Here is a 15,649-nt window from a genome sequence, read left to right as displayed (position 1 = left end):
TTACCGCTGAAGGTAAATGTGGGAGAGGCTGCACTTCTTACTGTGCTCAAGATGCAAAAATTGCATACTTTAATTTTTTTTACCATTTAGGACAGGGGTAGGGAACCTATGGCTCTAGAGCCAGATGTGGCTCTTTTGATGACTGCATCTGGCTCTCAGACAAATCTTAGCTGACATTGGTTAACGCGATAATTATGAATAATTTCGCTGGTAATCACAGTGCTAAAAATAACGTGCAAAATATAAAACATTCTCATGCATTTATATCCATCCATCCGTTTTCTACCGCACCTGTTGAAGAAGTCGCATTAATGGTAAGAAGTATTTTATGTCACGATGGGGGGGGTCGTTCTCCCAGGAAGGCAGACGGACTACTCGGGACATGGCATTTAGGTAAAAACATGATTATATTTTAACTAAAATCGCTCACAGCGGAGGCACAACTTGGGCTAAAGAACAAAGCTAACGCATAAACAGACTAAGAACATAAATCAAACAAAACTTACTTGGCATGGCATGAAGCACGAAACTATGGCAAGGCATGAAACAAGTCAGCACAGGGCGACTGACTGGCAAAGACGAGCTTAAATACTGCCTCTGATTAGTGCTCGGGAAGCAGGTGAGCGGGCATTTTGTCCACCAGAGACAGGTGGACAAAATGAGTAACCAAGGAAACCAGACAAGGGAGTGGAAAAAAACAGGAACTTAAAGAGTCCAAAGGACGAACAGCACATGGCCAAACAAAAACATGATCAACAGACATGACATTTTATTTATTTTTGGTTAGCTTCAGAATAACAATGTTATTAAAAAGAATAAGAGACTTACTATACTCTAAAAATGTTGGTCTTACTTAAAAATGCACACATTTAGTTGTATTCAGTGTTAAAAAAATATGATATGGCTCTCATCGAAATACATTTTGAAATATTTGGCTTTCATGGCTCTCTGAAATGTTTATTTTTTATATACAGTGAAGTGCCAGTTTTCATAAAACAATTTGATTTTAATTGTTAAGCACTGATGTGTCCATTATTACATAGAAGTTCAGTAGCACTGAAATGTATATTTTCTGCATTCATTTTGTTTTTTTAATCATTTTAATTTGCACAGACAGAAAATATTTTGGTGAGGTGGATTCAGTGCAGTCAATACATTTTGAATTTCTTCAGTGACACTGAAATCATGATGTATCGTATATGAAATTTCTTTCAATACATCGATTATCGCATAATCGTATCATGATCTTATCGTTATCGAGGGCAAAATATCGTGATATTATCGTACCGCGCTGTACCTGATGATACCCAGCCCTACTAGTAAACGTGTATATTTACATCTGAAGCCGTCGCCTTTTCTTTTCGTGCCTCACTCTAACTTTCCTCATCCACGAACCTTTCATCCTCGCTCAAATTAATGGGGAAATCGTCGCTTTCTCGGTCCGAATCGCTCTCGCTGCCGGTGGCCATGTTTGTAAACAACGTTCAGATGTGAGGAGCTCCACAACCCGTGACGTCACGCGCACATCGTCTGCTACTTCCGGTACAGGCAAGGCTTTTTTATTAGCGACAAAAAGTTGTGAAGTTTGTCGTCGATGTTCTCTACTAAATCCTTTCAGCAAAAATATGGCAATATTGCGAAATGATCAAGTATTACACATAGAATGGACCTGCTATCCCCGTTTAAATAATAACATCTCATTTCAGTAGGCCTTTAATTCCTAGTTTTGGAGACAGATATGCATGACATTACACATGATGTCCATATGTTGTGCATTACTTAAAGGTGTGCATATGCAGTGCAGGTACATACGGTGTCTATGGAGCTGATGCACTGCAGACTTCTCTCCTCTGTGTTTGGTTCCAAGGAAGCTGGAGTTGGTGTGACACTTGTAAAATGGAAAAAAAATATATACAGTAGATTCATAACACAGATGTCAGTAATAAGCAAAATGAATGGGGTACTTACTCTCTTGTTGTTGGACACAGCGATGGCAGACCAGCGCGTAAACTGACATGTGCCGTTACGTGGACGTCGAGGACCAGCGCTGAAGTCCCAAACCACGCCCGGTGCCTGGTCTCGAACGCCGCCGGGACGCCGGCCTGTCGACGGGGTGTTGGGACAAAAACAGGACATTAAAATAACGCAGCATGCTGTGACTTTTCCCGCCATCAAAAGAAACCTGGAACATTGGTTTTTGGGCTACATCCTAACAACTTGCAGCATTGCCGATGTTTGAAAAGCACACATTCGTCGTTTCATGGTTTTAGACGAACAATAAAAATGTCAGCTATTGACACACATTTTAACATTCCTTTTCAAAACTATCTTTCTTCCCAAAAGTTGGAAAAGCGACGAATGTTTTCAATCAAGTTAAAATCTGTTTCCGGTTACGATTTTCAAAGTAAAATAATACCGATGAAATAATTCCGTTTTCACGTATACAATGCATATATGGTTAGTCAAAAATTATAAAAAGATCCTATTTAATGATTTTTGTAATGATTTATGTGGCATTAAACCTTTACAATGTTATATTTATTAAACATCACAACCTTTCCGTTGAAATAAATATATTGTTGTCGCCGCTCGGATGGATTCCGATGTTATTTCCGCTTTGGTGAAAGTTTGAGTAAACACTTGGCGAAGATTCTTGTCTTAAAGTTTAAACGCGCCCTCCAAACTGCATGATATGTTCGGTCAAAGTCGTCGCTTCATGGTTTTAGACGAACAATAAAAATGTCAGCTATTGACACACATTTTAACATTCCCTTTCAAAACTATCTTTCTTCCCAAAAGTTGGAAACGCGACGGGAATGTTTTCAATCAAGTTAAACTCTGCTTCCGGTTACGTTTTTCAAAGTAAAATCATACCGATTAAATAATTCCGTTATCTCGCATACAATGCATATATGGTTAGTCCAAATAATAAAAAGATCGTATTTAATGGTTTTTGTAATGATTTATGTGGATTTAAACCTTTACATTGTTATATTTATTCAACATCACAACCTTTACGTAGAAATAAATATATTGTTGTCGCCGCTCGGATGGATTCCGATGTTAGTTCCACTTTGGTGAAAGTTGAGTAAACACTTGGCGAAGATTATTGTCTTAAAGTTTAAACGCGCCCTCCAAACTGCATGATATGTTCGGTCAAAGTCGTCGCTTCATGGTTTTAGACGAACAATAAAAATGTCAGATATTGACACACATTTTAACATTCTGTTTCAAAACTATCTTTCTTCCCAAAAGTTGGAAAAGCGACGGGAATGTTTTCAATCAAGTTAAAATCTGTTTCCGGTTACGTTTTTCAAAGTAAAATAATACCGATGAAATAATTCCGTTATCACGTATACAATGCATATATGTTTAGTCCAAATAATAAAAAGATCGTAATTAATGATTTATGTGGATTTAAACCTTTACATTGTTATATTTATTCAACATCACAACCTTTACATTGAAATAAATATATTGTTGTCGCCGCTCGGATGGATTCCGATGTTAGTTCCGCTTTGGTGGAAGTTTGGGTAAACACTTGGCGAAGATTCTTGTCTTAAAGTTTAAACGCGCCCTCCAAACTGCATGATATGTTCGGTCAAAGTCGTCGCTTCATGGTTTTAGACGAACAATAAAAATGTCAGCTATTGACACACATTTTAACATTCCCTTTCAAAACTATCTTTCTTCCCAAAAGTTGGAAAAGCGACGGGAATGTTTTCAATCAAGTTAAAATCTGTTTCCGGTTACGTTTTTCAAAATAAAATAAAACTGATGAAATAATTCCGTTATCTCGTATACAATGCATATATTGTTAGTCCAAATAATAAAAAGATCGTATTTAATGATTTTTGTAATGATTTATGTGGATTTAAACCTTTACATTGTTATATTTATTCAACATCACAACCTTTACGTTGAAAAAAATATATTGTTGTCGCCGCTCGGATGGATTCCGATGTTATTTCCGCTTTGGTGAAAGTTTGAGTAAACACTTGGCGAAGATTCTTGTCTTAAAGTTTAAACGCGCCCTCCAAACTGCATGATATGTTCGGTCAAAGTCGTCACTTCGTGGTTTTAGACGAACAATAAAAATGTCAGCTATTGACACACATTTTAACATTCCCTTTCAAAACTATCTTTCTTCCCAAAAGTTGGAAACGCGACGGGAATGTTTTCAATCAAGTTAAACTCTGCTTCCGGTTACGTTTTTCAAAGTAAAATAATACCGATGAAATAATTCCTTTATCTCGCATACAATGCATATATGGTTAGTCCAAATAATAAAAAGATCGTATTTAATGGTTTTTGTAATGATTTATGTGGATTTAAACCTTTACATTGTTATATTTATTCAACATCACAACCTTTACGTTGAAATAAATATATTGTTGTCGCCGCTCGGATGGATTCCGATGTTATTTCCGCTTTGGTGAAAGTTTGAGTAAACACTTGGCGAAGATTCTTGTCTTAAAGTTTAAACGCGCCCTCCAAACTGCATGATATGTTCGGTCAAAGTCGTCACTTCGTGGTTTTAGACGAACAATAAAAATGTCAGCTATAGACACACATTTTAACATTCCCTTTCAAAACTATCTTTCTTCCCAAAAGTTGGAAACGCGACGGGAATGTTTTCAATCAAGTTAAACTCTGCTTCCGGTTACGTTTTTCAAAGTAAAATAATACCGATGAAATAATTCCGTTTTCACGTATACAATGCATACATGGTTAGTCTAAATAATACAAATATATTACTCAATGTTTTTGAACTGATTTATGTGGATTTAAACCTGTACATTATTATATTTATATAAGATTAGAACCATTACATTGAAATGAATTTTCCGTTGTTACCGCTTCCGTCGTCATCACTTTCCCCCGAAAATGAATCTTGATGCTCAGATGTAAACATGTCGGAGGCAGAGACGGGCGAATGTTTACGGGATGTTTCGGTGAGTTTAGCCGAGTCCCAGCAGGTTAACTCGGGGCTGCTGACCCTCGCCACGGCGTGCGGAGGACTATGTGGAATATTAGCTGCCGCCCTTTTCTACGTCTTCTGCCTGAAGTCTCTCATTTTGACGCGACAAGTAGGCAAGCGCCTTTGAAGTTGAACCATGTTGAATTTCCACCGCTTGAACGGATTTCAACTTTGCTCCGCCAGGGTCTCAATGCCAGGAGGCTCCTGGAGCCCGAGGATGGAGACGTGGACAACATGAACAGCCATCGTGGCAGCAACAGCAGGAAGGAACCTTCCATTACGAATGAAAAAGTATTTGAACTGTTCTAACCCAATGTTAAAGGCCTACTGAAATGAGATTTTTATTTATTTAAACGGAAGGATATAGTAGAGAACATCGAGGATAAAGTTCCCAACTTTTGGTCGCTAATAAAAAAGCCTTGCCTGTACCGGAAGTATTAGTCGATGTGAACGTGACGTCACGGGTTGTGGAGCTTCTCACATCCTCACATTGAGAGCGATTCGGATCGAGAAAGCTTCAATTTTCCCATTAATTTGAGCGAGGATGAACGATTCGTGGATGAGGAAAGTTAGAGTGAAGGACTTAAAAAAAAAGACGAGGGCAGTGGGAGTAGTAATGCGGACGTTGTACCGATCTGTTGTGGTGAAGAAGGAGCTGAGCCGGAAGGCAAATCTCTCAATTTACCGGTCGATCTACGTTCCCATCCTCACCTATGGTCATGAGCTTTGGGTAATGATCAAAAGGATAAGATCACGGGTACAAGCGGCCCAAATGAGTTTGGGTCTCTCCCTTAGAGATAGGGTGAGAAGCTCTGTCATCCGGGAGGAACTCAAAGTAAAGCCGCTGCTCCTCCACATGGAGAGGAGCCAGATGAGGTGGTTCGGGCATCTGGTCAGGATGCCACCAGAACGCCTCCCGAGGGAGGTGTTTAGGGCACGTCCAACCGGTAGGAGGCCACGGGGAAGACCCAGGACACGTTGGGAAGACTATGTCTCCCGGCTGGCCTGGGAACGCCTCGGGATCCCCCGGGAAGAGCTAGACGAAGTGGCTGGGGAAAGGGAAGTCTGGGCTTCCCTGCTTAGGCTGCTGCCCCCGCGACCCAACCTCGGATAAGCGGAAGAAGATGAATGGATGGATGGATGGAGGGCAGTGAGAGCGATTCAGATGTTATTAGACACATTTACTAGGATAATTCTGGAAAATCCCTTATCTGCTTATTGTGTTACTAGTGTTTTATTGAGATTATATAGTCGTACCTGAAAGTCGGAAGGGTGTGTACCCGTGATCTTGTCCTGTCGGTCATAACCCAAAGATCATGACCATAGGTGAGGATGGGAACGTAGATCGACCGGTAAATTGAGAGCTTTGCCTTCCGGCTCGGCTCCTTTACCACCGCAACGGATCGATACATCGTCCGCATTACTGAAGACGCCGCACCGATCCAGCTGTCCATTTCACGATCCACTCTTCCCTCACTTGTGAACAAGACTCCTCGGTACTTGAACTCCTCCACTTGGGGCAAAATTCACTGCAATAAGGCGCTGACATCACATGGACAAAGATAAGACGAATATTCTAGATGAAACAAAAATGGAGCTGTTTGGCCACAATATGTTTGGAGGAGAAAAGAGGAGGTCTTTCATCCCAGGAACACCAAGCCTACCGTCAAGCATGGTGGTGGTAGTTTTATCCTCTGGGCCTGTTTTGCTGCCAATGGAACTGAATAGAATAGAATAGAGTTTTATTGTCATTATTACAGTGAACAGGTTCAAAGAACAACAACACTGGAGCAGATCCCCTAAGGTGCATACACAGTAATTTGGTAATATAAATAGTAAAAAAGAGGATATGTATCTATATATTTGTATATATCCACATACATGCACATATCCTGTTTAATGCTACTATGGCTCTTGGCTAAAAACAGTTTTTTTGTCTTTGTGCCCGCTTTTAGCACCCTCTAGCGCAGGGGTCGGGAACCTTTTTGGTTGATAAAGCCAAATATTTTAATATGTATTTCCGTGAGAGCCGTATAATATTTTTTAACACTGAATCCAATTAAATCCGTGCATTTTTAAGCAAGAATAAAATGTTTAGAGAATAATAAGTCTCTTATTCTTTTTAATAACGTTATTATGAGGGCGGTACGTCTCGGTTGGTAGAGTGGCCGTGCCAGCAACTTGAGGGTTGCAGGTTCGATTCCCGCCTCCACCATCCTAGTCACTGCCGTTGTGTCCTTGGGCAAGACACTTTACCCACCTGCTCCCAGTGCCACCCACACGTAGATATTGGGTTTCACAATGTAAAGCGCTTTGAGTCACTAGAGAAAAAAGCGCTATATAAACTAGGGATGTACCGAAATGAAAATTTGTGGCCGAAGCCGAATAAAACTTAAACGCTTGGCCGAAGGCCGAATACCGAATGATGAATGCAGTTTTTCACAATTTTTTTTATATTGCATAAATAGTCTAGAATAAATATTTCGACATGTTTTTCAAATAAAGTAATATTTCATTGAATATTGACATTTTTTTAAATATTCCAGTAGCCTTTGCTTTTCAAAAAAAGCACAAAGTTTTTCATTTATATTAGGCCTTCAAACAAAACATGCATTTCAAAAAAATAATAAAGGGCATTAAAGTGGATAAACCAACAACAAATGAATTATTGTCCTTGTGGCAAAAGTCTGCGTAGATATGCCAATAATGTAAACAGAAGGCTCAAGTAAATCTCAATTAAGTGTGTGCTTATAACTAGGGATGCACCGAAATGAAAATTTGTGGCCGAATCCGAAACCGAATAAAATATGAACGCATGGCCGAAGGCAGAATACCAAATACCGAATGATAAATGCAGTTTTTCACAACTTTTTTATGTTGCATAAATAGCCTAGAATACATTTTTAGACATGTTTTTCAAATAAAGTAAATTTTTATTGAATATTGACATTTATTTTAAAATATTCCAGTAGCCTTTGCTTTTCAAAAAAAGCACAAAGTTTTTCATTTATATTAGGCCTTCAAACAAAACATGCATTTCAAAAAAAAAAAAAATAAGTGCTTTAAAGTGGATAAACCAACAACAAATTATTGTCCTTTTGGCAAAAGTCTGCTTAGCCACAGTAGATATGCTAATAATGTAAACAGAAGGCTCAAGTAAATCTCAATTAAGTGTGTGCTTGTAACCTCATACACTTATACAGGTAGCCTACACAACAGGCTAATAATGTAAACAGAGGCCCCACTAAATCTCAATTAAGTGTGTGCTTGTAACCTCATACACTTATACAAGTAGCCTACACAACAGGCTAATAATGTAAACAGAAGGCTCAAGTAAATCTCAATAAGTGTGTGCTTGTAACCTCATACACTTATACAGGTAGCCTACACAACAGGCTAATAATGTAAACAGAGGCCCCACTAAATCTCAATTAAGTGTGTGCTTGTAACCTCATACACTTATACAGGTAGCCTACACAACAGGCTAATAATGTAAACAGAGGCCCCACTAAATCTCAATTAAGTGTGTGCTTGTAACCTCATACACTTATACAGGTACACAACATATCCCAACGTCACTGCACTGGCCTCAGTCTGCACCTCCTCTCCAGGGCCCAGGCAAAGACCGATTTTTTAAATTTTATTTTAATCTTCTATTTTTTTCTCTCCCCCCTTTGTTTACCTTTATCTCATCTTTTTTGTAAGGGGCGTTGGAAGCCGGCAGACCCGTCAGCGATCCTGTTCTGTCTTCCTGTAATGTTTGTCTAAACTTGAATGGGATTGTGCTGAAAATTTTAATTTTCCTGAAGGAACTCTCCTGACGGAATAAATAAGGTACTATCTAATCTAATCTAATCTACACGTTGGTTGATTGCGTCACCGCGTCAAAAAATTGCGTCACACGCCACTTTTCGGCCTTGTCCTTAACTCATTCCACCGAAGGCCGAATGTGGCTTTTTTTGCCATATTCGGCCGAATATATTCGGTTACCGATTAATCGGTGCATCCCTAATATAAATATAATTCACTTTACAATATAATTCACTTATTCTAAAGCTAACCAATGATAAATATAATACTTCTCCCCATTAATGCGACTTCTTGAACAGGTGCGATAGAAAATGGATGGTTGGATTAAAATGCATGAGAATGTCTTATCTTTTGAACGTTATTTTTAACACTGTGATTATCAGCGGAATTATTCATTACTTATTATGTTAAGCAATGCCAGCTAATATTTATCTGAGAGCCAGTTGCAGTCATCAAAAGAGCCACATTTGGCTCCAGAGCCATAGGTTCCCTACCCCCTGCTCTAGCGTCTGCCTGAGGGTAGCAGTTCTAGGTGGCAGGGCAGGGGTCTTTCAGGATGCTCTGTACAGGTCAGCCATGGAGGGGAGGGTGCTTTACAGAGAGTAAATGGGACAATGGAAAAGGAGGATTACCTCCAAATTCTTCAGGACAACCTGAAATCATCAGCTTGAGGTTGGGTCTTGGGCACAGATAGGTGCTCCATCAGGACAATGACCCCAAACACACGTCAACAAGTGATAAAGGAATGGCTAGAATGAAGGTTTTAGAAGGGCCTTCCAATTGCCTGTGGACAATGCTGAAGAAACAAGTCCATATCAGGAAAACAAACACCAATTTCGTCAAGAAGAGTGGTCAAGAATTCAAGTAGAAGCTTGTGGATGGCTACCAAAAGCGCTTTATTGCAGTGAAACTTGCCAAGGGATATGTAAGCAAATATTAACATTGCTGTATGTATACTTTTGACCCTCACGTTTTCAGTAGACCCGTAATAAATCCATGAAAGAAGCAAACTTCATGAATTTTTTTTGTGACCAACAAGTATGTGCTCCAATCACTCTATCACAAACAAATAAGAGTTGTAGAAATGATTGGAAACTCGAGACAGCCATGACATGATGTTATTTACAAGTGTATGTACACTTTTGACCATGACTGTAATGGTCTGGTGCCTAATGAACTGACCTTTGGCAGCTGCCGTGGGTCACCCTGAGTCTGTCTCAGCTCCAGTGCGTGACTCCTCTCCTTGGCTTGGTTTCTGCAAAGCTTCTTTCGCTTGGCCTCCATTTTTCCGCACTTTTCCCCGACCAACTCTTTTGTTTTGCTTGCAAAATCCGGGTCAAAACCACAAATGTCTAGGGGTTAGCAGAACGCTTCTTAAAATGCGAACTGCACCTTTCCTGGCATTTTGCCCATCATCCACAATCCTTGTGTGAGACAAGAACACAGGCCTTTCGCTTTCCTATGCGTTCTTAAGAGTGATTAACTGTAACAATGTAGTGTCAAGACATGGTTTTCGCAGCTTACTGCCAGGTTTGTTCTCCCAGGATGCAAACAGACTATTCCGGACAGGAACATATTTAATAATCAATTATTCCTACGCATCAGAAATGACAGGAACCCCCCAAAAAAAAGGAAAGCGTGCCGTTCACACGAGAGGCTAAAGAACAAAAAAAACTTAATGCAGGAAACATAGGCGCTAACACTTAGCAAGAACTATAGACATGGAGAATCTGTATTAAACTGTGGCATGAAACAACTACCACTTACATTTTGACCATGACTGTATATTTGTTATTGACCAACAGAGAAAGCAGGCACCTGTAAGTAGTGACGTGGCAGCATTTGCATCCAAAGCAAAAGTGGTGTACCCCATCAACCAAAAATACAGAGTAAGTCCTTTTCTATTCTGAAGACATTTTACAAACACATGAATAAAGTAGCACCTTAATTGGTTCTGTCAACACTCTAATCAATTTCTCCCTCTGAAAGTAATTACAATCTATTTAGTCAGTGCATGATGATTTCTTTTTTGAATTCAAAGAATATCATTCACTTCTTTTTTGTGAGCGCTGTCCTTCACACACACTTTATTCTTTCATAATTAAAAAAACAATGTTATGTCAATAGGAATTGGATCCAATCGTTAGGTGCGAAATTATGAATAATATTAATTGATTGATTGATTCGAACTTTTATTAGTAGATTGCACAGTACAATTGACCACTAAATGGTAACATCCGAATAAGTTTTTCAACTTGTTTAATTCGGGGTCCACATTAATCAACTCATAGTAATTGATATGCAACCTGCAGGCGCATTTTTTAAAACATAGACTAATGATCAATTCGTCAAAAACTGGATGGTTTGGAATGTCGTCACTTGTGGAGACCACTAGGACGAAATAAATTCATACATTTCAAAAATTGAGGGGAAAAAAATATATATTTACCGTATTTCCTTGAATGGCCACAGGGCATATAGTATGCGCCTGCCTTGAATTACTGCCGGGTCAAACTCTCTTCCCAAAATAATTAGCACATGCTTAGTATTACCGCCTGGTCAAACTTGTGACGTCACAAGTGACATTTCCCCCTGTCATCATTTTCAAAAAGGAGGAGGCTGAGTTCAATACCGGTCATTTGAAATCGCATAAAGGGAAGAAGATTAAGAGCTATTCAGTGGGATTTTTAGGTCCAAGCTTACATCACACTCAAATTTTTACTGCATATCCTTTGGTAAGTGCCGGAGTGAGAAGGGGTTTTAAAATAATTAGCGCATGCTTACTTTTACTGCATATCCTTTGGTAAGCACAGGAGTGAGAAGAGGTTTTAAATTACTTAGCGCCCCAGCGGCAATTCAAGGAAATACTGTACACATGTTTTTTTTTATAGGAATACATTTTTAAAATTATGTTTTTAAGCATATCTTTATGCATCCAAAAGGAGCTTTTCTAACCTGTTTTGAAAAATATTTAATTGTTTTTATTATACTACATAATAGATAAATTGTAAGTAGAGATGTCCGATAATATCGGCCGGTAAAAGCTTTAAAATGTAATATCGGAAATTATTGGTATCTGTTTCAAAAAGTAAAATGTATGACTTTTTAAAACGCCGCTGTGTACACGGACGAAGGGAGAAGTACAGAGCGCCAATAAACCTTAAAGGCACTACGGCTTTTCACACACACAAGTGAATGCAATGCATACTTGGTCGACAGCCATACAGGTCACACTGAGTGTGGCCGTATAATCAACTTTAACACTGTTACAAATATGTGCCACACTGTGAACCCACACCAAACAAGAATGACAGACATATTTCGGGAAAACATCCGCACCGTAACACAACATAAACACAACAGAACAAATACCCAGAACCCCTTACAGCCCTAACTCTTCCGGGATGCTACAATATGCACCCCTGCTACCCCCTTAAATATATATATATGTCTGTGTATGTATATATATATATATATATATATATATATATGTATGTATGTATGTATGTATGTATGTATGTATGTTTGTATGTTTGTATGTATCTATATTTGTGTATATATATATATTTACAGGCATCAATTTTTAAAAGTACAGTTTTAAGCATATCTCAATACAACCAGAAGTAGCTTTTCTAACCTTTAACCTGTTTGGGAAAACTTGAATCACGATCCATCCAATCAATGTCAATCAATCAATCAATGTTCATTTATATAGCCCTAAATCACAAGTGTCTCAAAGGGCTCCACAAGCCACAACGACATCCTCGGTTCAGATCCCACATAAGGGCAAGGAAAAACTCACAACCCAGTGGGATGCCAATGAGAATGACTATGAGAAACCTTGGAGAGGACCACAGATGTGGGTTACCCCACCGCCCCCCACCCACATTTAATAAATAGTACATTGCGGAAATCGTATTGACTCAAGAATCGTGTTAAATCGAGATTCGATTCTGAATCGAATCGTCACCATCGTATGGAATCGTTAGGTACCCAAAGATTCATTGGGACATTTACAATGCCAAGTAATGATTATAATGCTTATAACCCCACTTTTTGCTTGGCAACTTAAAGCTTAACAATTCCCCAAGATACACAGTGCTTTATCTTAAAACACTCTAAAGTTGGGGGATCCCTCAAGTTGAGGTACTATTTGACAGTGTGTTCATAAGGGAAAGAGTAAAGCACTCAAATGACAATTTTACCGCGCTCGTCAACGTGCGCTGCAGCCTTTAGCAGACGGCGCCTCCAACCCTTCACTACACGAGTGCTCCAAGTTAGCAACAACGCCAAAGGAGGACTCGCCCTCATCCTCCACAGACGAGGAGTCCCTGAGCCAAGAACTGGACAATGACGACAGCAGCCAGTTCATCTCTTCCTCATCGGTACCCAAGAGCCTCCAGAACCAGAGCTTCGTCAGGGTGTCCCACTACCCCGACACTCTGACGCAAACAGGGTGTGTGTCCAACAGAGACCATTGTCCTTAACCTGGCAGGATCTGGATGCAAGTCCAAGTTTCAACGTGTGTTTGCTCTGCAGCTTCGAAGCTCGGATTAACCTCCACTGTTTGGCCCTGCGAGATGTGCAACAGCTTCACTCTCAACTTCAGGAGGAAAAATATATTGTGAGTTGACCTAAATAGTGAACTCAACTGTGGTCAAGTTCGACTGCGAGATGTGACAAATACAAAAATAAACCAACTGCTGATTGATTGTTTTGAAAATGCTACTGTTTTTGTGTTTCAGATATACCTTCAAATGGTGAAAAGGATATTTTGCAGCCGTTTTCCAAAAGACAAAAATGACGCAGATTTCTCTAAGCAAATTCTTCAAATGCAGCAAAAGGTAAACCCTTTCTCGTAAACATTTACTCGGGAATTGCATTTAAAATCAATCAATCAATCAATGTTTATTTATATAGCCCTAAATCACAAATGTCTCAAAGGACTGTACAAACCATTACGACAACACAAGGTACGCTTACAATTAGTGCACCAACCCAAAAGAACTCACTTTTTCATGACAAAAACCTCTCTTTTTCATGACAAAGGAAAAAAAAAATAAAATAAAAAATTTGTCCCGCCGGGCCGCGGGACAAATTATCAAGCGTTGACCGGCCCGCAGCTACAAAAAGGTTGGGGACCACTGCCCTAGAGCGTGGTGGGAGTCAGTAACTGAGTGTTCAGCCCCAAACATTTCTCCTCATGAGATAAATTGAACTCTGTCTCTGCGTGATTCCTTGCTTCTTGTCTTGTGTAATAGATAGTTTGGTGTTTGAAGCTGACACCTTCCCAAAGTCCTGACTTAAAAGTGTGCACAATGCTGAAGAAAAAAGTCTGTGATAGACTCTCGCTGTAGTGCGGGTTCCATGGACCACTAAATAGAGACATCGTTGAGCAGGGTTGTGACTTTGTTTACTTTTTCAAATAAAAACCTCAGTCTAGCTCGCTTTTCAGCTCCTCTTCTCCGCTCGCTCGTCGTCTGCCTCTAGCTCTCTTCCTCTCTCGCTCCGCGTCAGCTTCCCTCTGGCTCCTTCGAGTCTCTCCGCCTCTCTCCTCGACGTTCACAGCTGTCGCCCCTTTAAACAGTGCGAGAGGATGACTAAATTGTCCCCAGGTGCGCGATCCACGCACCTGATCTTGATTGTGGCGTCGCTCTCGGCGCGCCCCGCTTCGCACAACTGCAGCCTTTTTTAGATGAAAATAGCACTTTAGATCCATTTCAGTCTGGATACAAAGCTTTGCACAGTACTGAATCTGCACTTTTAAAGGTTTTTAATGACTTGCTTTTAATTTCTGATTCTGGCAGCTCTGCCATCTTAGTGCTTTTAGATCAGGGGTGCCCACACTTTTTCTGCAGGCGAGCTACTTTTCAATTGACCAACTCGAGGGGATCTACCTCATTTATATATATCATTTATATTTATTTATTTATGAAAGAGACATTTTTGTAAACAAGTTAAATGTGTTTAATGATAATACAAGCATGTGTAACACATATAGATGTCTTTCTTTCACAAAGACAAGAATATAAGTTGGTGTATTACCTGATTCTGATGACTTGCATTGATTGGAATCAGACAGTAATGATGATAACGCCCACATTTTCAAATGGAGGAGAAAAAAAGTTGTCCTTTCTGTACAATACCACATGAAAGTGGTTGGTTTTTGGCATCTAATTCATTCAGCTTCCATACACTTTACAAGAAAAACATTGGCGGCAAATTCCGTAGATTGCTTGAGCGTGCACAAGTGATGTGCACCCCAGCTTTCTGAGGGATCGCTTGTGCACGCCAGCTTTCTGAGACTCTGTATTTAGTTAGCGCAGGCAGCATGAAGCAGGGCTTTTATTGTGAAGATAGGAAATGTGCAGTCGGCCTTTAGAGTTTTGACGGAAGGTACGGCGCGAGAGTCTGTTGAAATAAAAAGTGTTTCTCGCCTTCCTCTCGGTCATATTTTAATAATAATGATCTTGCAGCAGCCAGTGGAATCAGACAGTAATGATGATAACGCCCACATTTTCAAATGGAGGAGAAAAAAAGTTGTCCTTTCTGTACAATACCACATGAAAGTGGTTGGTTTTTGGCATCTAATTCATTCAGCTTCCATACACTTTACAAGAAAAACATTGGCGGCAAATTCCGTAGATTGCTTGAGCGTGCACAAGTGATGTGCACCCCAGCTTTCTGAGGGATCGCTTGTGCACGCCAGCTTTCTGAGACTCTGTATTTAGTTAGCGCAGGCAGCATGAAGCAGGGCTTTTATTGTGAAGATAGGAAATGTGCAGTCGGCCTTTAGAGTTTTGACGGAAGGTACGGCGCGAGAGTCTGTTGAAATAAAAAGTGTTTCTCGCCTTCCTC

The 15,649-nt window shown here is 39.8% G+C and overlaps 2 protein-coding genes across 8 annotated transcripts in view; one reads left to right on the top strand and one right to left on the bottom strand.

The window, feature by feature from the left end:
• LOC133535436 (limbin-like) overlaps positions 1–2,548 on the bottom strand; it is a 39,519-nt gene extending 36,971 nt beyond the window's left edge. For all 5 annotated transcript variants that reach the window (XR_009802220.1, XR_009802221.1, XM_061875273.1 and 2 more), the window contains exons 1-2: positions 1,969–2,548; positions 1,813–1,888 (exon numbers count right to left, since the gene is read on the bottom strand). Coding sequence is in view for 3 of the 5 variants with exons in the window: in XM_061875273.1 (XP_061731257.1) it covers positions 1,813–1,888; positions 1,969–2,172 (280 nt within the window). In the remaining 2 variants the exon portion in view is untranslated. The remainder of the gene's footprint in view (positions 1–1,812; positions 1,889–1,968) is intronic.
• Positions 2,549–4,852: 2,304 nt separating this feature from the next.
• LOC133535437 (evC complex member EVC) overlaps positions 4,853–15,649 on the top strand; it is a 40,997-nt gene continuing 30,200 nt past the window's right edge. For 2 of the 3 annotated variants that reach the window (XM_061875276.1, XM_061875275.1), the window contains exons 1-6: positions 4,853–5,090; positions 5,165–5,272; positions 10,597–10,680; positions 13,021–13,247; positions 13,331–13,415; positions 13,537–13,635. In XM_061875276.1, coding sequence (XP_061731260.1) covers positions 4,914–5,090; positions 5,165–5,272; positions 10,597–10,680; positions 13,021–13,247; positions 13,331–13,415; positions 13,537–13,635 — 780 coding nt within the window. In that variant the 5' untranslated portion in view covers positions 4,853–4,913. Of the gene's footprint in view, positions 5,095–5,164; positions 5,273–10,596; positions 10,681–13,020; positions 13,248–13,330; positions 13,416–13,536; positions 13,636–15,649 lie in introns of all 3 variants that reach the window. The other variant, XM_061875277.1, reaches the window with a different exon arrangement.

Source organism: Nerophis ophidion, linkage group LG16 (genome assembly GCF_033978795.1).
Source record: "Nerophis ophidion isolate RoL-2023_Sa linkage group LG16, RoL_Noph_v1.0, whole genome shotgun sequence".
NCBI lineage: Eukaryota > Metazoa > Chordata > Actinopteri > Syngnathiformes > Syngnathidae > Nerophis > Nerophis ophidion.
Note: the sequence above shows the minus strand (reverse complement) of the source record. Positions and strands in the feature narration are given on the sequence as shown.